Source organism: Canis lupus, chromosome X, assembly GCF_011100685.1.
Source record: "Canis lupus familiaris isolate Mischka breed German Shepherd chromosome X, alternate assembly UU_Cfam_GSD_1.0, whole genome shotgun sequence".
Classification (NCBI taxonomy): domain Eukaryota; kingdom Metazoa; phylum Chordata; class Mammalia; order Carnivora; family Canidae; genus Canis; species Canis lupus.
The window spans coordinates 90,901,303-90,924,634 of record NC_049260.1 but is presented as its reverse complement, the minus strand read 5'-3'; the positions used below and the strand labels follow the sequence as shown (position 1 = coordinate 90,924,634).

At 38.6% G+C, this 23,332-nt stretch overlaps 1 protein-coding gene across 15 annotated transcripts in view; it reads left to right on the top strand.

Annotated features, from left to right (window-relative positions):
• KLHL13 (kelch like family member 13) overlaps positions 1-23,332 on the top strand; it is a 209,917-nt gene that overhangs the window by 111,588 nt on the left and 74,997 nt on the right. For 7 of the 15 annotated variants that reach the window (XM_038588136.1, XM_038588131.1, XM_038588134.1 and 4 more), the window contains one exon: positions 18,241-18,306. The exons of 6 other annotated variants lie outside the window; for them this stretch is intronic. In XM_038588136.1, the coding sequence (XP_038444064.1) occupies positions 18,241-18,306 (66 nt within the window). Of the gene's footprint in view, positions 1-14,837; positions 14,968-16,180; positions 16,533-18,240; positions 18,307-23,332 lie in introns of those variants that run through there. 2 more of the 15 variants (XM_038588143.1, XM_038588137.1) reach the window with 2 other exon arrangements.

Sequence of the window (23,332 nt, the reverse complement as noted above, 5' to 3'; positions counted from 1 at the left end):
GATTTCCTTAGCATGGCATAGAGAGCCCTTCATACTGGGCTCCAAACCACCTTTCTAGCCCTACTTCCTGCCACTTCTCAATTTGGCACCCTGTGCTGTTGCTGCACCATGTCTTTTTGTCCTTCCCCAAATATACTACATTCTTTCATATTTCTGTGATAATTGTTGGATTATCCAACAGGTAGGTTAAGCACATGCTTAGAGCACCAACCAGGCATAGGTACCAAACAATGAGGGGAGAAAAGAGTATTGAGCATCAGATTTTATGTCATCAAAGAAATTAGATCTTGTTGGATTTATATTTTGAATTATATATGAGAAAGTTACAATGGCCCTTTCTGCAATTAAACCCTCTCCGGGTTTATTCAGAACTTCTTATGTGCCTGTGGTCTTTCTTGCTGGATCTGTGAACTCTACTCCCTGCTCTCAACAGAATTACCTGATATGCCGTCCCACAGCATTTGGTTGAACATCTATGTTACTTAGCACATGTATAATAATTACTTTAAAAGTCTCTCCTAACTGGACTATGATGTCCATGAGGAAAATGGCATGTTCCTATCATGCCATCCCTTTCCTGCATCTAACTCAGAGACTAATTCAAAGTGGAAATTCATTAAATATTGTCGAAATGAATAATTTATTGTCCTGTCTTTGGATGCACATGGTGGCCTTTGTAGGAGAGATTAAATGTTCTCTCTTAAACTACAGGACACCCGATTCAGTAACATCTATTAGGATAGAATTTGACATGTCCAAGAGATTCAGTTTTGTTAGTTTGTCAAACTGTTCAGGGAATAGGCAGTATGAGAAATAAGCAGTCTGAGAAACCCAGAAGATATTTATGCTATAAGCTGGTGTACCAGTGATTTTTCCCTCTAACTTGCCCAATGTTCTCACAATCAGGATACATCTTTAGATTTTCTAGATTTATTCTTGTATATACATGTTCATCCAATTGCATTGGTTCTTTAAAAATCAAAGAAACTTTTCAGTTAGATCTGGACCAGAGGTGCAAGCACCTTCTGATCTGTTCACTAGAGGTAGTTTAAGGTGGGAAAGTTTTAAAACTTCTTTTGTTGGATGGATTCCATATAACCACTAGCTTTCATGCTGCATATATATAATTTCTCTATGAGCTACAGCAGTCATCACATGGCTTTCCTTGTTGCTGTCCTAGAATTACAGTTCTGCCCCACACTACAGAAACAGTCCAAAGATCCTCTCTTGAGCTTAGAGCCATCCAAGTGGAATGTCTTCCAATAGCAGTGGTTCACAGATATCATTTAGTACATGGAAGCTGGCTTGTTGTGGTTATTGTTACATGTTTGATTTTTTTCCTTCTAGAAAGCTAAATCTATTGAGTATAATTCTGAGACTGTCCTTCTCTTTTTGATTGTTAGAAAGTCCTCTTGCCCTTTCTTTAATGAAATGATGGTAATAAAAGATTGTGTACCCTTGCTATCTGAAAACCTTAAGGCAAGATATGTTTCAGAATTTAGGTTCTTTTTGGATATTATTCAGGTAATAAAATGCATGTATCGTGTATTATATAACAGCCCCAGCCGGGACTGAATTGACACCCCATCAGCAGTTTCAGTAATATTTCTCCAGTGAAATGTAAGAATATTTATACTAAGTTAGACGGAAAAAGGCTGTGAATAGCCTCACATTTGTTCAGGTCAGGCTTTACTGCCAGATGAGTTGAGGTCAGTTCACGTTTTGCTGCCAAATGAATTACAGGCAAGAAAAAAAAAAGGCCATCTGATTTTCAGTTGTTTGGATTTTGAAGTTGTGGGTAAAGGTTCATGGATTTACAGTTGCCTTTTAAATTATTCTTTGCAAAATAAATTTGGCTACCCTCTGTAGGAACCCAAGATGTTCTTGAAATTTCACTAGTCCACAAAACCCAAAAGCATAGAAAGTCACTCCTTTGAAAGCTGTTGAAGTGAGGATAGCTGTACTTTCATACTCATCCCTATCCAGTGATAATACCGTCTTTGAATGCTGGAAGATTTTCTCAAATATATTTCTAATCAAAGTAAATTGATATTAAGATTATCTTGTAGCAATTTTAGGAGACTGGAACAGGAGAGAAGTTTGTAGCAGAAAGCCACCCATGATTCCCATTGATAAGAATTGTTTATAGCCTGAAAGATCCTATTGAATATTATCTGCTTGGCCAAATAGATAAATGAACTTTAGACCCTGGAGATAGGTCTGTGTTGGGGAAGGACAACAGCAAATAGCTATGTGAACTTAGGTTAACTGATGAATTTTGGGCATTTGTGGTTTATGTTCCTGTCCATCAGATGGGACTAACAATTTCCATCTTGCAAGTTTAAAATGAGTTAGCAGCCTCAAAAGCACTTTGACAGTAAAGACTACTTTAACATGTATAACTGGTATTTTGAGGAGTAAATTGGCAACTATGATATATTAACCTTTATACTACACGTTCATTGTATAGTCTTGTCCAACCTGGCTTCTGAATGGAGAGGTGATTTGACCTCTTTTTTCTAAATGATCTTTAAAGGTTCTCTTTTCTAGCATTCCAGTAGGATATATTATCTAGGTAAGAAGTCTAATAATAACAGAATCAAAGCAACACAGCTCTGTAATTCTTATCCTAGCAAATTTTTCCATTGTGTGGACTTGGTAAAACAAGTATTGTACCTAGCTGTGCTATAATTTGGCTCTTACATGCTTAAAAACTGTATTTCTCAGTTAACCAAGGTGCTAGTTATTGATTTATTACCCTTCATCTTCAAATTCATCCTTTTTGCCTGCTCTGAGAACATAGACCTGAGCCCTTTAAGTATTTGTTTTCTTTACATCTTGCATTGAAGTTTTTTAGTAGAGGGTGCTGGGGAGCCATATCAGGAGGAGAGGGTTTTGCTTTCTGCTTCCTGTGTGCTTGCTCAGCAGATGTCCTACAACTCTGGTGTCTTCTTTAGTATTCAACCTCTTCATCCAATGATCAGGAGCTTTTACCAATGCCCCCTTAGATAGTTTTGTAGCAGAGCATTTCTGGTAAGACAGTTTTCAGAGGATGCATTTTGGGCATGTTCCAAAGGATGAGTTTCAGAAAGTTCTACAGGATGGGTTTCCAGCCAATTCCAGAAGATGGTCACCACAGCATCTTCTCATTTTACCATGAGCCACAGCTCTGCCTTCTCCAAATAAGGTCTGGATTTCGGCCTGGGTACGGAGCACTCCTCTGGACACTTAGATTATATTTTAGCCCCAAGAGAAGGATCTCTTCCTTGGGTACTCTATCTCAGCTTTAGGGATAGTAGTTGTTCCTGATATCAACGATTCCTTTATTTTTTTTTTGAATTTTCTTATCACTAGGCAATTGCTCATGGCTCCAATTTTCTGTTATTTTAATACTATCATAGTTAATTATTCCTTATGTGAAACTCTCCCAGTTCAAATTACTGTTGGTCTCTCTCTCTTGGTTAGGCCTAGGCAGATACAACCAGTTAAAGGTCCCTGTGAGCCACCATGCATCACTTGCAAGGTGATTCTTAAGAAACGATACCATTGTTCCTGCAGTTGAGAAAATTAAGACCACTCATTTCAGTCTTCAGGAAAATATCTTAAAATACCATAAAGTTGAAATGTTCTTCCCGTGGAGTCTTTGTGTACCTGTGCATTTGTCTCTCTCTCCCTTCTCTCTCTTCATGTCCCTGACTTCACTCTCATTTGTTACTCTTCTCCTCCCCTTCTCTATTTGCCTGATTAAACAGTTTCTAATCTCAGCTTTGCCTTTTTAAAAAGATTTTTATTCACTTGACAGAGCATAAGCAGGGGGAGTAGCAGAGGAAGGAGAAGCAGGCTCTCCACAGAGTAGGGATTCTGATGTGGGGCTCCATCCCAGGACCCTGGGATCATGACCTGACCCAAAGGCAGATACTTAACTGACCTGAGCCACCCAGGCGCCCCTCAGCTTTGCCTTTAACAAGCTGTCATGTGAGGCAGAGATAATAAAAGATCATAAATTAATGAAATTAGGACATGAAAGTGCTTTGTAAGTTGTAGGGCACCATACAAAAGTAAGGTGTGATTACTTGCATTTATTAAATAGTTTTCTCTTCCAAGTGTTGAATTTTTAGGTTATATCTTATTTTACAAGCTGTAAGGAGCCTTCAAGAGTACTTACAACCTAAAAAAAAAAAGAGTACTTACAACCTAATAAAACAGATATATAAATACATATAATTATTAGATACAGCAGAATGTGTTGGGTGCTAAAATTGGGGAACAAATAGGATTATGGGAGCTCTGACAATTATGATTTAATTTTGGCCTGAGGACTGGTGTTTTAGTTCCAAAGAGAGCCACCTAATATTGAAGGATCTAAAGCTGCCATTTGATGAATTTTTGTGACACCAATGGGCCTTGTGCTTGGCACTTTACATATATTATCATATTTAGCCTTTAAAGTTATTCTTACAATCTTATATTATTATGTTCTGGGCTCATTTTTTAAATATTTGGCTTGAGGACAGATGTTTGATCATTTGTTTTGTTTTTTTTTTTAATTGAAAACCCCTTCCAGTTACGTGTGAGTAGTCAGTCAGTGGCAGTGCAAGTCTTAACAACAGAGAAAATTTTACTTTCTATGCAGCATTTCATGTATATTCTATTTTTATATATATATCCTTGAATACCTGCGTTTGAAAAATTGGTCAAATCTTTCACCTTAGAACAAGAATAGATAGATTCTCTATAATCTCTATATTGAAAAAGGGAAGTGATTTGTCTAAAAATCATTCTCTCTTGTCAGTAGTTAGTGTGTCAGTGGGCATAATACATTCTAGGGGATGCCATGGTTGACTACGGGGAGAAATGTAGCATACTATGTAAATCAGAGATGGGTGCTCTCTGAGTACCAAGTGTTCTGTCAAATCACAGGATGAGTGCATCTCCCAGTGGAAGATGTAGCAAAGTGCAAGTGACTCTGAGTCCTTCCAGAACCACTGGTCTTCACTGTTCAGCTTCTGTGAGATGACCACCAAAGTATTGTGTGTGTGCTACTGTGGGTATGCAGATTACTGGCAGTACGCAGACTTATATTTTCAATTTCAAGAGCTTTGTTATTTTTTGAAATGCTATTAGAGAAAAACAGCCTGGTGTGTCAAACCCATGATTTCCTGAATACTATTGCTGAATATTCCTGAGTATTCCTGAATACTATGCTGGGCACCTGAAGTCAAGACTCAAGCAGGTTGCAACACCTTATCCAGTGCTCAGGCATGCCCGAGAATGCATGGCTACAGTCTCTTTTGGGATAGAGCAAAACCTGACATCCAGAAAATGCTGATTTTTAAATTCCAAGTATTTATAGTATATGTAATTGTGAATTGGAATCAGGCCTGTGCTCTTTTTTTGTTGTGGTGGTGGTTTTTTTTTTTTTTTTTCCTATTTTGTTGCTGAACATGGATCAGTGGATAAAATGGGATTTTAAAAATGTAAAGGTGCCAGACTGTAATGGAAATGCTAATACTCAGGCATGATTTTGATGAAATTGGTCGTATATCATCAGATATGACGATCTAATTTAATAATTGCCTGAACCATCTGCTACCGATGTGAAAGGACTGACTGCTAAGAAAACAACTATCGCACAAATGTGATGAAATTTGGAATTTGTAGTTTAGTAAGCACGATGAGAATGGACATTTTTCCTTACATGTCATGGGTTTGGAGACACACAGTCTGACACGAAACCTTCCAATCTCACATGTTTTTTAAGAAGATTTTATTTATTTATTCATGAGAGACAGAGAGAGAGGTAGACACATAGCAGAGGGAGACGCAGGCTCCCTGCAAGGAGCCTGATGTGGAACTATCCCAGGGCCCTGGGATCACACCCTGATCTGAAGGCAGACACTCTACCGCTGAGCCACCCAGGCGTCCCTCACATGTTGTTTTGAAACCCACAAAGTGCTGTAGACAACCTACCCCAGAGGTTCCTCATAAGGTTAAACATAGTTATTATATGTTCCAGAAATTCCTCTTCTACATATATACCCCAAAGAATTGAAAACAGACGGTCAAAGAAATACATGTATGTGCCTGTTCACAGCAGCACAAGAGCCAAAAGGTAGAAACAGGTTAAATTTCCATTAATGGATGAATAAATAAAGCATGGTATGTATACCTACAGTGGTATATTTAGCCACAAACAGAAAAGAAGTACTCGTGCATTATACATAGTAGATAAACTTCTAAGGCATTACACTCAGTGAAAGGAGCTTGGCACAAGGGAACACATAGTATATGATTCCATTTGTGTGAAATATCAAAATAGAGAAATCCATAGAGACAGAATGCCTATTGGTGGTTGCCAGTGGCTGTGGGGAGAGGAGAACCAGGAGCAACTGCTTAATGGGTATGGGTTTGGGAGTACTGAAAATACTTGGGGACAAGCTAGAAGTAGCCATTGTCCAACATTAGGAATGCACCAGATGTCACTGAATTCTTTAGTTTAAAATTGTTAATGTGAGGGCCACCTGGCCTGCTCAGTGAGTAGAGCATGTGGCTCTTGAATCTCAAGATTGCAAGTTCAAGCCCCATGTTGGGTGCAGGGCTTACTTTAAAAAAAAAATTGTTAGTTTTATGTGATGTGACTTTCACTCCAATTAAAAACAAAAACAAAAACCTGTCCCATAGTGTGGTAAGTGTGGCACTGTGTGGGGAATAGGATGATGTGTTAGGTTGTGTGCAAGCATTTCTCATTTTTGGAGTTATGCATCTATTTTTATAGCTGCCTTCTCATTATTGTAAATTATAGCAGTCTGCCATTTGTAGTCATAAGCTGAAAGTTTTTCTTTAAAGACAAATGTAAATTTAAAAGGACCGATATAAAGAAAAAATAAACACTAAAGGTGTTACTGAGATACACCTGGAAGTGACAAATAGACAAATGGAAGGTAATTCACAGCTGTCTGAATAATGGAAACTTTAAGAAATGTTATATTCTGGGGTACCTGGGTGGCTCAGTGGTTGAGCATCTGCCTTTGGCTTGGGTGATGGTCCCAGGTCCTGGGATCGAGTCCCACATCAGGCTCCCCACAAGGAGCCTGCTTCTTCCTCTGCCTATGTCTCTGCCTCTCTCTGTGTCTCTTGTGAATAGATACATAAAATCTTTTAAAAATCTTATATTCTGTGTTCAAGCTGGTTAATTTTTATTGAGTGTATACTGGGTCCTAGCTGCTGTTCATCGAAGGTGAATAAGACATGGTTTTTGCCTTGGATACGTTCAACCTAATAAAGGAGGTAAACCACATGGATAAATAATCTAGGAAGAGGCTGAATGTGCCAAGTACTAAAACTGAGCACAAACAGACTGAGATCAAGACCAGGTACTTTTTGGATTACCAGTCCCATTGAGGAAAATGCTAGAATAGATCTGGAGAACATGAAATGAGAAATTTGCTTTGCCATTAGAAACGAGGAACAGAAGCAATTAGTAGTGCACCTGACAGTGTATTCCATATTCAAGTTTCATCTGTTGTGGCCCTTAGCACCTCTGTCTTTCTCTCTCATTAACTTTGCAGTCATCTGGGCTCCCGTCTCCCCAACAGTCACACTTGTAGAGAGCAGAGCAGAGGGCTTACTTAGTGGATTTTGGAGCTAGACTGCCTGTGGACAAATTCCAGTCCAAGATTTACTGACTGTATAACTTTAGTTGTGTCATGGACTTTTCTGTGCCTTAGTTTCCTGTTCTGTAAAATAGAGATATTAATAGCACCCACAGTATATAGTTACAGTGAAGAGTAAGCCAAGTTAATCAATAGTTAGACCATTTAGAACATCACTTGTCCCAGGTTACATGGCCCACAAACATAAGCCACTGTCATCATCTCCTATGCATTCCATCTGCTGAAAATCTTTTTGAATCCTCCCCCCGGCCCCCACCACTATTGCTTCAGTTTAAGACTTTATGTTGTTATGATTGACCGTAGTTGTGTCTTAATCAGTTTGGCCTCCCTGCCCCTGTGTCCCACTTGTCAGCCTGACACCTTTTTGCTCAGGCTTAGCACTCAGCTCAGGTGTCCCTTCTGTGAAACTTTGCCTGATTCCCTGCCCGAGTCCGGTTAAGGCTCTCCATGTGCATTTGTGTGACCTCGAGCATGCCTCCACTACAGTGCATCTCACGCAGTGCTGTGACTGTACTTGATATTCCCTGGTCTGTGAGCCCTTGTGGGCTGGGGAACTGGGCTGATACTCAGGTTTGAACTTCCAGCCAAAGCACAACACTTGTTACAAAGTAGATGCTTATTAATTGTGTGGGTGGATAAATGAATGGCCTCTGCCTATAGAAAGTTAGCTTACAGTGTTCATTTTGCAAGCTGAGTTGAGCACACATAGGGCTAAATAAAAACAATGAGTCCTACGGGCTGCAAGAGTTCAGAGAAGGACATTTGGTGCCTGTTAGACAAATCAAATGAGGCTTCAAAAGGTAGAGAGCAGGCAGCCCGGGTGGCTCAGTGGTTTAGCGCCACCTTCAGCCCAGGGTGTGATCCTGGAGACCCGGGATTGAGTCCCACGTAGGGCTCCCTGCAGGGAGCCTGCTTCTCCTTCTGCCTGTGTCTCGGTCTCTCTCTCTGTGTGTCTCTCATGAGTAAATAAATAAAAAATCTTAAAAAAAGAGAAAAGGTAGAGAGCTTGAGATAGGAGCACCTGGGTGGCTCAGTTGGTTAAGCATCTGCCTCCAGCTCAGGTCATCCCTGGACACCCGGCTCTTGCTCTTTTGTGCCCTCTCTCTCAAATACATAAATACAACTTTTTTTTAAAGGTAGATCTTGATTTGGAACTGAAGAACAGGCAGAACTTGGGGCACCAGCTGGTTCAGTGGGTGGAGCATGACAGCTCTTGATCTTGGGGTTGTAGGTTCAAACTCCATGTTGGGTGTAGAGATTCCTTAATGGTCAAACCTTAAAAAGAAAGAAAAAGAAACAGGCAGAACTTGTGTGAACAGGGGAGTGGCCATAACTTAGGCAGGGGGAGTGTTTTATGAGTTGAATAGATGATAACAGAATAAAAAAACCGAGAACATGTAGCATTTCCAAAAGAGAGAAGAGACCAGCCTGATTAGGGTATGTGCACAGGGGTGAGGTGAGGGATGGTACAAGTAGTTCACAGGCTAACAATGGGGTGCGTTCTGAAGGCTTTTACAGATTGTTTGCACGATGGTGAGGTTTCTGGCCATGCCCCAAATATGATATTTAACCTACGTAAGTAGCTGATCCATCCCATGGACTGTACTAGCCTGAGATCCAGGGCCTGGGAGCAGGGGGTCTGGAAAGGCGGGACAGGTTCTGAGCTAGAAGACACTAAGTGGTAGAGGAAGTGGAGCTCTGTTATTCTTTTACAGCCCCTCTCTGCATTCTTATCTCTATCTTGGTTTCTCTTTCTCTATCTCTAAACATAGTTGCCCTAACTCACCAGCTCCCCCCACTCAGCTTCCTTCATATAGCACCCCACCCAAGTTCACAAGGACTCCAGAAAGCTCTTGACACCAGCCTTCCCCATTCCCGGAGGGCAACACCTCTTTGCTATTTGAAGAAACTTGACTGTACTCATTCACACCAATGTGAGAATAACTGACAGCCACCTTACCCTGACAGCTCTACTTATTATAATTTTAACAGGATTCTTTTTAGCTCAAATGAACATGTACTTGATGGAATTTCTGGCAGTAGTACACAACAAACAATGAGAGAGAGAGAGAGAGAGAAGTGAAGGTGTGAATGTTGGAGGGAGAGAAATTTTGTTGGAGAGAGAGTTGGCACTAAGGAGAAGATATTTTGAGACAGGAAAAGCCTTTGCTGATTTTCCTTTCTGCTCTAATCCCTCCTCTATACATTTTTGGTATATTCTTCTCTTGAATCCACAGCAACGTAAGCTGCATTAAAAAAATAATATAAATATACATATAAATATACATATAAATATACATATAAATATATCCCCCATGGCAGTTCTCGGCTAAAGGGATTTTGTGTTTTCCAGTTGTGTGCAAATCTGAGACAACCCGTAATGAGAAATAAGGTTAAGTAAGTAAGGAAGAGCTGGGGTGTAGGAGACCTTGAAAATGGGAGTTTACAAATACATCCAAACAAATAAGGAGTCATGGAAGGTTTTTGAATAGAGGATTGAGATGATCCAAGCAATATGGAGGGTATAATTAGTTCTTAGTTTTGGATTAGTAATGATGGGGCATAACGTTCACTCATGGCTCTTGTGTGAATGATCATTACAGAATCCTACTTTTTACTATCCTTTTTTCAGTATTCTGAGACTTCTTCCTTCAACTGTTAGTGTCTGAATACCTGAATCTGACTGTTCTGTGTGGGTTCTGAGCCGATCTTTCCTTTCAGATTCAGGATCCTAGAGGTTTTTATGACCCTTGTGTTTCCAGGGTAGCCCATAGGGACCTATACACTGTGTTTCTGTGTCCCAGTAGCACAATTCAAGTCCAATATTAGCAAAACATGGCTCCCTTTTGTAAGACCACATTTACTTTTATTTAAATAAAAACCTGCAGCCTCTGTACCCCAGAATACTCCCCAAGATAGTGGTTAATGATATGTATCAGTTAGCCTGTCACAGCTGCAAGAGCTTCCACACCCTCTACCCAACCCTAAGCAGATGCTAAAGTTTGTTGTGAATATGCTTTTCCCCATGGGGAACTCCATTGTCTCTCTCTCTCTTTTTTATTATTATTATTACTCATGGTGTTGAGATCCTCAGTATTTCTACCCTGCTGGTTTGCATAAATGGGAAGGCCAGGAAATGGCATGAGAAAAGGATCTGAGATATTTCCTTCTGCCTCAATTTTAATTCTCATATTGGAACAGAAGATTCATAGGTCTTTAATCAAATATATATATTTTTCTCTATTTTGAAAGTTACAGGGGCTTGTTAGCAATGGGCCCTCCTGTGCTTCGTTTGTGTATTCTCCTCTTGACTGCCTACTGTGCCATTTGAGTTACTAGGTATTGGTGATGTGCAGTGGCTTGCTTGGTTGAATTCACTATTTTATTTTTTTGTTCAATCTAGCGGAGCAGTTATTGTCAAAATTGGATTTTGTGGCTTACTTTTTTTATCATCACTGGTTACAATAATTTAAGAGGCTCTAATAGTCCAAAGAATATGTTTTTTATCCTTTTCAATTAGCAGTCTGTAGAAATGATTGGTTTTAGGCAATGCTGCTTCACATTTCAGTGTTCTGGTCTGGGTGTCAAACCAGTGAAATGTGTTTCTTCAGTTTGTAGTTTTACCAGCACTCTCTTGCTTAGACAAATGATGATTGGCATTTCCCTTCCTGATTGTAGCAAAGTGTCTGCTCCACTCATTTTGGTTCAGCGGTCACTCACTGAGCCATTCACCCCCTCCATCCGTCCATCCTAAAGTTGTTGTACACCTGCTGTTCTGGGCACTCTGCTAGGCACGCACAGGGGGCCATCACACAGACATCCAAAGGAGCCTCTTACGTATTTAGGTATACTGTTTGAAATTGTGGTCTTCCATTTATTTCTTTCCATTCTTATCTTAGTTCAGGGAGGAGAATGCCCTTTAATGATCTCTTGTTCCATTATCACCCCAAAACAGTTTAGTCTCGGAGGAAAGAAAACCTCCCCCTGCCAAACTTAATTTCACTAAAGTTCCCTCCTACAATTGGGCTACTGTGTGACAGGCACTGAGATGGGTAGAATAAAAACATAAGGAGGACCCAGAGGCAGCTCTCAGGAGTTTATAGTTGAGTTTATAAAAACAGTTACAATCCAAAGTGACAGGACCTCTAATGTTCAGAGTGTCATGGGGGTTTAGAAAACCTGGCAACGGAGTCAGCTAAGGGATCTCCTTGATAGACAAGGAGAACAGGGAATTCCACGTGGAGAGGGTGTCATAGGAGAAACTACTGAGGCATGAGAGAGTATGGCACGTTAGAGGTCTGTGCCAAGAAATGCTAATTGAGGGATAAAAGAGAGCTCTGAGAAGTGCCACTGGGAAGGTATTTCTGGCAATGGTAGAGGTTGATGATTCTGCAACTTGAATCAGATATCATCCTATGCCTTCCATGATATATTCCTCTTTTCCTCCCACTTTTTACTTACTTCCTCTTCAAGTAACTACATGGTGGTATTTAGGATTCATGTTTGCAGGGGTTTTTTCCCCCTAAAATAAATATTAATACAGAGGTGACTAATGGACACCAAATTAGGTGTCAGGGGATGTGGATTCTTGTTTTCCAGTTCTCTCAGCAGCTAGGTCACTTGAGCCAAGCCAATTTAATAGCTCTGTTTCTTCACTTAAATGGGAATTTTAAAATGGGAATATTAACACCTGCATTGCCTACCTCAGAGTCCATTTGAAAAGGCAAATGAGACTCTTAAAAATGAAATGGTACGGTAGACATTTTTCTTTGGAATTCTGCTAGCTAGGGCTATCTATCATCTGACACTCAAGACAAAACACTTCATGGAGTATCTGGATAAGAAAATTAAGCTGAAAGGAAGTTGACAAATAGGAATATTCTTATTTCCTCATTAACTCCATATGTCAGCCCTTCTGTCTGTGGAAAGTCATTTAGTTTATTTCTGTGTTTCTTCACTAACATGATGAAATTTCCTTCTTCCCATTGGTCTGTCATGTATATCTTCACCCACTTTAGTTTTCATGGTAGCTATTAAATAGTAATAGATTTAAGACTTAGGCTACTGGGCTGCCTGGGTGGCTCATTCAGTTAAGTGTCTGACTCTTGATTTTGGCTCCGGTCATGATCTCAGTCATGAGATCGAGCCCTGCATCAGGCTCTATGCTCAGTGCAGAGTCTGCTTGTCCTTCTCCATCTGCTCCTCCTCCTCTCTCTCTCAAGTAAATAAATCATCTTTTAAAAGAAGATCTAGGATAGTAAAATATAAGCTGGTATATTTCATAGTCAATCTTGAATAATTTATATCTATCAGGTAGTTTGAATTACTCACGAATTACCCTCAATCATTTGTGTTACCATATAGTGGAGTGACCTGCACTTTGTTACATTTTAGGGATATATAAAAAGGTTATGATTCATTCAGTTAGGAATGGGAAGTTATAAAACTAGCTGTTTTTATTTTTTTGCAATTTTTCCCAATCCAGTGACAGTACAGGTAGAGTTATTAGTAACAGGAAAAGGCTTATCTTTCCTTTTGACCCCACCTTTCCTATTAGATTGAGTGGTAATACTCCTGGAATCTGGTCACTCACCTGAAATATGAACTTCCGGGCTGTAGGAATATGAGCAATTGCTCCCAGTATAAATACCCCTGACCAACCCTTCTTTAGATCAATGGTTTTCAAAATCTATCATCCAAGGACATTTCTGCATGGCAGAAAACTCTCTAAACCACTTAAGTCCTGCTCTGAGCCATCTTATATACACCAGAAGAAAGGAGAGTCCACTACAGCTATGGATGAGATAAACACAATGATGCTATTTTAAATGGAATTTAAGTGAATTATTTATACTAGATTAATATAGACCCTGTCATCAAAATCACTAATAATATAAGAGCCTTTACTGTGTACTACCAGGAGTAAGCCCCTCTTTCCTCCTCCTCTAGATGAACTCTAGTGCATGTGAAATGTGTACGTGAATTTGGATAAAATACCTATTCTAGTTCAAACTATAATATAAAATGATTATTACTTTTTTTCTGCCAGGCTTGAGGGAAATACTCTGGTAATTGTTCTGTTTTCTACAAAATCAAATGAGGAAATGGTCTGGTTTATTTTTTCTTTGTTTTAAAGTCTGTGGTACCATTGATACATAGTTTCAAAACATTCTTCTGAGGACCTAGTGGATTAAATCATTTTTATGTCCACTAAGTACTGCCCTTTTTTGAAGAATTCTTGAGAAAAGTGTGGCCCATATCCAAAATCGCATTCTTCTTTTTTTCTGTATTTGAATTTTTTCCTTATAAGTTAATGGAAAGGAAAGTGGTCAGTTTTTGCACTCAATAAACAAGAAAGAAGGTGTAGACAGCTTTTATCTGGGACATTTTTAAGTCATTGAAAGAATATTCAAGTATTAACTGCTTTTTGAAATTATTGGCAGAATTCTCTTAACCCACTTTAACATAAAATGGTTGAATAAGATGAAAAGATTTTTTATTGTCTACATAAAAGAAAGCACCATGGTTTTTGCATCATTGCATAAATCTAAGAGATTATGCATACATAAAAAGGATGAGACAAAGCTGAATGCTAAATGCCAACATCAACGAAAGCTTGTCTGAGTATTTGACACTGAGCATAATGGGGTGTGGTTCCACAGGGAGAGAACACTAAATATTTACACCCAGGACTTGTTTCTCTGTTAAAGCTTCTTGTCCTAGATTAATCTCCCAGCTAACACTATTACCCTCCTTTTTAAAACATATCCCCTTCTTACACATAGAGTTTTCTCCTTTAAACCTCATGAGGTGCTAAACCTTCCGGATCTAAAGCCCTGCTCTTACTCTCCCATCTCTTTCTGTGATCTTCATGAATTCTTTCTGTTTATTGTATGGATCTTCAGGTGAATTCTCTTGGTTTACTGCGAGTAATAAAAAATAAAGCACGCCCCCCCATAACCTCCCTTAGCTCTCCCCCTCCCAAGATCACAGCTCTATAATTAAGCTCTTCTGTTGGTTTCCCTTTCTCATCAATTCTCTGGAATTTTCCAACAGGAGCTGTGATGTATATAGGCAGCATTGTGACATGTTAATGCAGAGTCGTTGCCCAGTGCAGATGGAATTCACTTCACAGTTCATACCCTTTCCTTTCCAGGCCTGAGAGCAGTAAAAGAAGGTACTGAGATTGGTGTGTACTGTGAAGTCTGGGGAGGGGTGCTTCCTTCCGCCACTTACCCTCAGGCTCTGACTTGCCTTCGTGTCATCTCCTCACCATCTTGCTTGAGTGCAACAGGTATTTTGAATGGTGTGTGCTAAACTGGTAGGAGGAATGCATGGTCCATATAATGGAGGAACATTTGAAAATTGGAGACTCAGATTACCATGGGAGACATCGCAGACAAGAATTGGATTGGAGCTGGATCTAGAAGGATGAGTTGAGTTCAGAAAGTGGAGAGGGAAAGAGATTGCATGTCAGAAGGCTCTGGAGCCAAGGGAGACAAAAGAAGCTCAGGGGATGGGAAGTGGGTGGTAGGGGATACTATAGCAGTGAATTCCAAGAGTGGGTCCTCCAGCTTATAATGCGTTCTTAGGGCTAGGCATTGTTGCTTAAGTAATTCCTCGAGTGATCCACTCATTGAGCACATAGCTTCTCATAGCTCATAGGATAAAGGCCAAGCCTCTCAACTCACATGTGATCTCTGTATCCCTTAAAATCCACTCCCCTCAACACTATGTACCTGTGCTCCTTCCAGTGATATTGAAGGCCTCCTTGATCCTTCTGACCTGTGGTACTCCTTTAAATCTCGGTGTGCCTGCACAGACTTTGTCTTCTGGGTCTGCCTGGGGAATGTCTCATTCTTGGGCCTCAGTTGCAGCCTAACTTTTATTGCTCCTCTGATATTTATCGTTCCTCTGTAGAATCCTAGGCATATACTAGTAAAGCTTCTATGCTGTATTTTGTGCTGTCAGGGTGCATGTCTGCTTCCCTCACTTAACTCAGAGCTTCCTGAGAGCAAGGGATTGTGTCTTGTTGACTTTTCTATCCATATCACCTGGCAGAGTCCCTACCAAACATGTAGCAAATTCTTAACAAGTATTTGTTGAATGAAATATTTATTGAACATTTAATTTACATCATGTATAGTTGTATTTTAAGAGAATTCATCTAGAAGCAAGGTGATTGATAGCTTGAACATAGGAGGTGCAGAGGGACCAGTTGTATGTATTTTTGGAAGTAGCTCATTTGTTAAAAAAAAAACAGTAGGGATTAGACAGTAAAATTGATAAAGAATAAAGGATAGGACTTAATGACTGGCTACTTGAGGCACGAGGAAGATAAGAGTTATAGATAATGAAGATTTAGGTTAATATGACAAATAACAGGGCAGTGACCCTTGAAAAAATCAGGTTACTTTCAGGTAAACATGTTTTTTTTCTACGTCACATCTCCTGATGCTAGTATTTGTCTCATCCCACCTCTGCTCTGAAGATGAACACTTTGTTCCTGTTCAATTAACTGGAACTAAGCTCAAGATTCATGTGCTCCTGATCTCTGTATCTGATCAGCGCTTAAGATAAGAAATAGAAATAGTTCAGCCACGCCGGCTACAATTTCCTACCAAGGGAAGGTGTTCAGTGCATAGGTTTTTGAATATATCAAGGCTGTTTCTGCTTTTGGGAGCTACAACTGAAGTGTTATACCAGGCAGATGCACTGGGGTGCGCTACTATGTAGCAGAGCCTAGCTGTGCATCACCGCTCTCAACTTTAAAACTCCAGAGAATTTGATGAGAGAGGGATCCACAAGAACATGACAAATGATGAGAGTTCAAACCTTAAGAGAAAAATGGGCTTATTGGTAAGAGACCTTTCTTTTCCTTTATTTACTGCTGTTACTTATTCATTAAAATAGCAAGCCTGTTGTTTTCATATCTGCCTGTGAAGCGGTGTACAAAAATCAATTTTATATGTATTGTAGAATTCAGGAGACATATTGGTAACCATGCAAAAATCATAGGAAGCATGTATAAAGCTTGATTTTTTTTAAAAAAAAGTCACTAAGTAAATTCTGCTGTATTTCAGAGTGTGGTATAAATGTGTATCTATATCCATATATAGCTTAAATGTAATACAGGTTAAGAAATATATATATTTTTTAAAAGTTAAAATAAAGCATAGTGACTTGTGTAGAGATACATAATTTCACTCAGTTACCAGAAGGTGGCACACCAGATTCTTCTTAAATACACAAAGGAAAGGAATAATATTAATAGGAATATAAAATAAGCTGTATTTAAAGATACTTTCCTGTATTTTTAAGGGAAAAATAATATCGTTATTTGCATGGTGAGGCTTAATGCTAAGACTTAGCAGATATTAATTCAATCCATTGTAGCTTTTTAAGATACAAAAATAATAATTTTTGTGTGTATAGCATTTTAAAAGTAGACTTTGACATAGTGTTGTCATTAAAGAGATGCTGTTTCAAATTCATCATTCCAAAAAACAAATAAAAGATTTGCTACCTACTTTGGCATGAGAGGTCCTTAGACTGAGGATAATGTTATGGGTAAGGTCTCTGGTGAGGTCTTTCTAAAGATACTATTAGACTATGACTTTGATTGAGTTATGACTTTAATAATGCAATAGCACTTGGGGGATGACCCAGAAAAGAGCCCAAGCTGCTTATTTTGAAGAAAATGTTAGACCAGGGTAATGCCTAGTAATGGTGGCTTTCTGTAAGCTAATTGCAAGGTGAATATCATGAATGCAAACACATTAAATTAGGGGTTAGAGCTCCTCCAACACCTGGCAGCTTACTTTTAATTTTCTCAAAGTTGGCTGGTGCCAGCATCACTGCAGTGCTCCCATAGTAGTCTCTATTTTGAAAGCTGCCTTCCCCAGGCAGTATCAGAAGTCTGTTCATCGTTGTCTTTTAGATCAGCCCAAAGGGGTGAGATATATGGCAGAACTTTCGCCAAAACAGAATCTCCTGGCTAGGAGACGGTGTGTCTATTTGTATGTTTTTTATTAATTACAAGCAGTACGAAAATCAGAAAATTGGTAGTAAACGAACCTAGAAGAACATTAGCCATCTGTTCCCTGAAAGCTTGTAATGTGTGTCAGGTTTTTATGGTAAAACAGTCGATCAGCAAAGAATTGAACTTTAGTCTTCAAAAACTAGAAAATGACAAAGCATTCCAAGGCCGTGTATATATTTACTGGAAAAGTGTTTCCTTCTGTCCAAATTTGGCTAGTTTAGTCTTTCAGATAAGCTGCCAATAGATGTTGTACTTCATGTCAGTCTTTATTCCAGACTTTCTGAAACATTAAGAGAGCTTCTAAAAACAAATAGAATCTTATGGCTTTCTTGTTACCTTATTTTTTTTAACAGTTAATTTACATGTTTAAAAATTGTCCTATGTGGTATTAACTGTTCAGTATTTAGAAACATGGTTCATTAATTTACAGCTAAAATATCTGCAGAGCATGCTTTAAAAAATTTGAACAAAATACAATAAAGCCACAATTAACCAGATTTTTTTTTTTTTGCACTCCATTTTTAGGAGACGGAGACAGTTGTCTTTAAAACAAGCCGATTTCAAGGATATATTCAAAAAATCAACTCCAGGGTATGTCCAAGGGTCTGCATTTTCCTCTACCTTTTTGTCAGTGAGAATTTATTTTTGTAAAAAAAAAAAAGACCCTGAGATACTAGAAGACATTCAGTCATCAAAGAATCTTTCAGTAATGTCTGGGTTACTGTGTTAATTAAGCTGAAACAAATGATAAATTATTCCGTTAATAGAAATACCACACATCATTGTACTGTGTTTTGTATTTTCCAGTGGGCTTTCACAAGCACGAGTTCAGTTGGTTTGTAGAATATTGCTGTGAGTCAGGCAAAGAAAGGGACATCTTCCCTATTTTCCAGATAAGATAATATGGGAAGTCACAAAGCCAGTTAGTGGCAGAACTGCAGTCAGACCATAGGTGCCTACCTCTGTCCTCTTCCCTACTCTTCCTCATGGAAAAGGCTTGAAACAAGCTTTTTAACAGGTACATGGTGTTGAATAGTCTATACAGTGTATATGACCTTTGTTTCCTAATTGCTGGGATTTTACCATTTCCCACTTCATAGATGTCTATTGGTCTGCCTCTGTGCCTTTCTGTCAGCCAGCTGGATACCTTGCTTTCAGACTCTTCCAGACCTGGAAGGATCTAGAGTGTGGGAGGGCAAGGTAATGGCCCTGGACAGGGCAGACTGACAACAAGGGGTGAGCAGCCAGTGCTGAGATTGTTGAGAGAGAAAACAGTCTTGCATAGCTGTCTTGAGTGAGGGGTTAGCAACCTTGACTTTAGAGCAGTGTTTCTCCAAGTTTAAAAGACTAGGCATGAAAATCAACTGGTGGACTTGTTTAAAATGCAGGGTACTAGGCCTCACCTCCAGACTTCTGCATTTAAGATATTCACCCCAGACGATGCTCAGGCATACTAAAGTTTGAGAACATCTGCCTGCCAGGTATAGGACTTTTCTCTTGGCATATGTATCAGAGTGTAAAGAAAAGAGCCACTTTTCTCTCAGTAGCATTCGTGTTTCATGTCCAAGCATATATGGGGGCTGGAGTCAGACAAGGTGAGGAGTGACAGATAGGGCTGGCACACACACATTGCTGTATCTACATCTGAGGCATTATCACAATAGCTCTTGTGCATTATGGGGTCTGTGAAGTATTTTTAAAAGACTTGTGTCCATTTTAGACTTGAAGACAGTAAATGGCCAAAAGAGAAAAGTGAAAATAATTAGGTTTTGATATTTGAAGAGTTAGCCCGTTCCCATTGTTTTAAATTAAAATTAATTTTAAAAAGTTGGCTAATAGACTAAGCTTATACAGGGTTCTGGATTGTTAAGGCTTTACAGTAGCAGTGTATTTATGCTTACCCATTCATGTTCCATATGTGAATATGCAGTCTGCCTCATTAGATTGCCAGAGATTTGTGGCCAGGGAACATGTGTTCTTTTGTATACCTGTAACATCTAGCAAAGTCATAAGTTCTTAGTACTTATTGATGATTGAACCAATTCAGCATGCACTCTTCTTTATAGGCTTTGGGCTAGGCATAGTGAGTTGATTGATTTTGGTATTTGTGAAGTTCAAGGAGTCAATCTTGCACCGTTGGTAATGACTAATATAGAAAGAAGTCCTCAGTTGAAACAAACGTGTTTTAGTTGACAGATGTGAAAGCATGGTCCTAATTAATTTGCTAATGCTTGTTCCTCGTTCAGAGTATCAGTTTAAACTCAGTCTTGCTGCCTCTTCACCCTTTTTGGAATATAAGTTATGTTGTTCTCTCTACAGATTAGAATCTCAAAGATTGGTAATTCTGGAAATTCCCAAACATAAATATTTTCGTTTACTGACTGAACAACATCATAGGAATTTAAATAACATGTCCAGACCTGGTGGTTCTAGAAGACTCATGAAAATGCTCAACAGCGTCTGTGACTTAGATCAAGCTGAATAAGGAATGAATGAATAAATAAATGCTAGCTAATGGGAAGATAAAAATTCACTTAAATGCTATGTAGCTTCAGAATTCCATGAGAAGTAACTGATTATTTAAAACATATTCTGGGGCGCCTGGGTGGCTCAATCAGTTAAGCATCTGCCTTTGGCTTGCATCATGATCCTGGAGTCCTGGGATCGAGCCCCACCTCGGGCTGCCTACTCAGGGAGCCTGCTTCTCCCTCTCCCCCTCTGCTCATGCCCTCTCTGTCTCTCAAATAAATAAAAAAATGAATAAAATCTTTAAAAATGAAAATAAAACATGTATTTGATTTTGAAGACATGAAGTGATTCTGAACTTACTTGTTGAAGTAAGAAAGTTAGAAAGGCAGTCATAAAACCCAGATTTAAATTAACATCTAGCTTAAGTGGCACCTGACTGGCTCAGTATGAAGAAAATGCAACTCTTGACCTTGGGGCCCTGAGTTCAAGCCCCACGTTGGGTAGAGAGATTACTTACATAAATAAACATAATTAATTATAATTAATTAATATTAATTAATTAAGTCTAACGTAAATCTAGGGTCAACCTAAAAGATGAAGTGTGTTTTTTACTCCGTTGTATCAAAACTCCATTTACTTTCGTTAGTAATAAAACATGAGATAAGGGAAAAGAAATTATTTCCCCCACTGGACAACCATTACTTGGGGATGTGTAGGGAAATAATTTTTAAAGTCATGTCTACCTTTAAAACAGTTGGTTAAAAAAGATCAGTTTGTAATACACAAGCATTTTATATATCATGACTTAATGATGTCTGACATCATAGGATTTTCACTGAATTGCTAAATAGTTTCTGAGGCATAACTATTTTATTTTTATTTTTAGAGAAGAGGGTATGAGTAGAGTAGGGGGAGAGGCAGAGGGAGAGAGACAATACTAAGCAGGCTCCATGCTCAGTGAGGAGCCTGATGTGGGGCTCAATCTTACGACCCTGAGATCTTGACCTGAGCCAAAATCAAGAGTCGGATGCTTAACAGACTGGGCCACACAGGCACCCTGAGGCATAATGATTTTAAATTGCACTTCTCAGCTAGTTTCTATAATTTAGACTTACCAGTATGTATTTGTTATCTTTAAGTGTAATTGTTTCTATATCCCCTTTATTTCTCTAAGAATAAAATCTTTCTAACTTAAGATCACCCAAGAGAAGAATTATAAATTCAAAAATGAGAAGGATCGGGGATCCCTGGATGGCTCAGTGGTTTTGCGCCTACCTTTGGCCCAGGGCACGATCCTGGAGACCCGGGATCGAGTCCCGCATTGGGCTCCCGGCATGGAGCCTGCTTCTCCCTCTGCCTGTGTCTCTGCCTCTCTCTCTCTCTATGTCTATCATAAATAAATAAAAATAAATCTTTAAAAAAATGAGAAGGATCTCAAAATAGTTAAGAAAATAGAGGTATTAAGCTGGTTGCTAAATCTCTTGGATACCACCATAGCAGACAAGTCCTAAGACTATAAAACTACACACCCTTATGAAAACTGTTGATCACCATGTCATGGCAGCAGGTCACAGGGTTCAAGTTTGAGTTGAGTCTTTTTTGGAGTTTAAGATTTTCTCATTCATTTCTGGTTATAGCCTTTTAGTTTTAGTCAACAATAGTTTCTATAGAAATATGTATAAGAAATTTAAAATTGTGGGTTAGGCCTGGGAAATGTGAAAAATAAAATTAAACCAATTGAATATAGAGGGTCCTTTTTTGTGGAAATTTTAAGTAGTGTTGTATGATCTTAGTCATTAGAATTAACTTTCCATGGAAGTGTTTACTTCTAGATCTCATGTTAGCTATAACATTTATGGTACAGATGTGAATGTTATAATAACTCTTTGGATAAAGGGAAATAAATATCATTTTTTAAGTAGTAGCATTATTTCATTAATTTTAATTGGAATGTTGAGGAAAATGTCATATATTATTCTAAAGGTCTTTCAGTAACTCAGAGTTTTACAAAAGCATACTTATTTCTGAAACAATGTAGAATATAGCAAATGTTGCCTTTCCTTAATTGACATGCCCTTGAGATTGGGTATATGATGTGCTTGCTATTGAAAAGTATTTCAATCATCATAGATAAGCATTACTAGAAATTGTTTACTCTTATTAAAATAGTTTAGGATTTATAAAAATTAAGATTGTAATATTGCTTATTGCATTGTTTTCATGCAACTTTTATAGTTTTGCTTCTATATTTGATACCAAATCAGAAGAAAGTAAACTATGTAAAAAGCTTTATATGAATGTGTTTTTTTAACTAAAGAGCCATATTCTTTTTGTTTTCTAAAAGATTTTATTTATTATTTTTTAAGATTTTATTTATTTATTCATTAGAGACACACAGAGAGAGAGGCAGAGACATAGGCAGAGAGAGAAGCAGGCTCCATGCAGGGAGCCCAATGTGGGACTTGATCCTAGGACTCCAGGATCACGTCCTGAGCCAAAGGCAGACGCTTAACCGCTGAGCCACCCAGACATCCCAAAAAGATTTTATTTTTAAGTGATCTCTACACAGAGCATGGGGCCTAAAATCACGACTCTGAGATCAAGAGTAAGATGCAACAGTGACTGAGTCAGTCAGGCACCCCAACACTGTACATTTTTAATGGCTTCTTATTTTGATAAATTTGCCAGGTTTAATGTACAAACACATCAGAAAATCTAATGATGGTTTGGCTGTTTTATTTGTGGTAATTTAAGGACTTAGGAATTTGCTGAGAGACAACTGATACATTATCATTATTTGAGATGAAAGCAGAGATTTTTCATTAGAGCAATCCACCATCACTATTATTATTATTTCATTTTAAAAAGCTTATATTCTGGGTGATTTTCTTCAACATATACTTCTTTTTAACAAGACAGTGTGCATATTTGGTTTTCATTTTAAGGAATTCATAGCTTAAAATTATCCAGTTAACAGATGAATATTCTTCTTACCTATACTCTGCTTTCAGTTATAGCAGAATTAATAACAATTTAAAAATCCTTCTAGGATATATCCTGGCTTCAATACCCAGTACTTACTTAATCATCCCTCTGCTTGTTAGCTTCTCTTTTGGTTTACCCAACAAATATTTATTGAGTGTCTTCC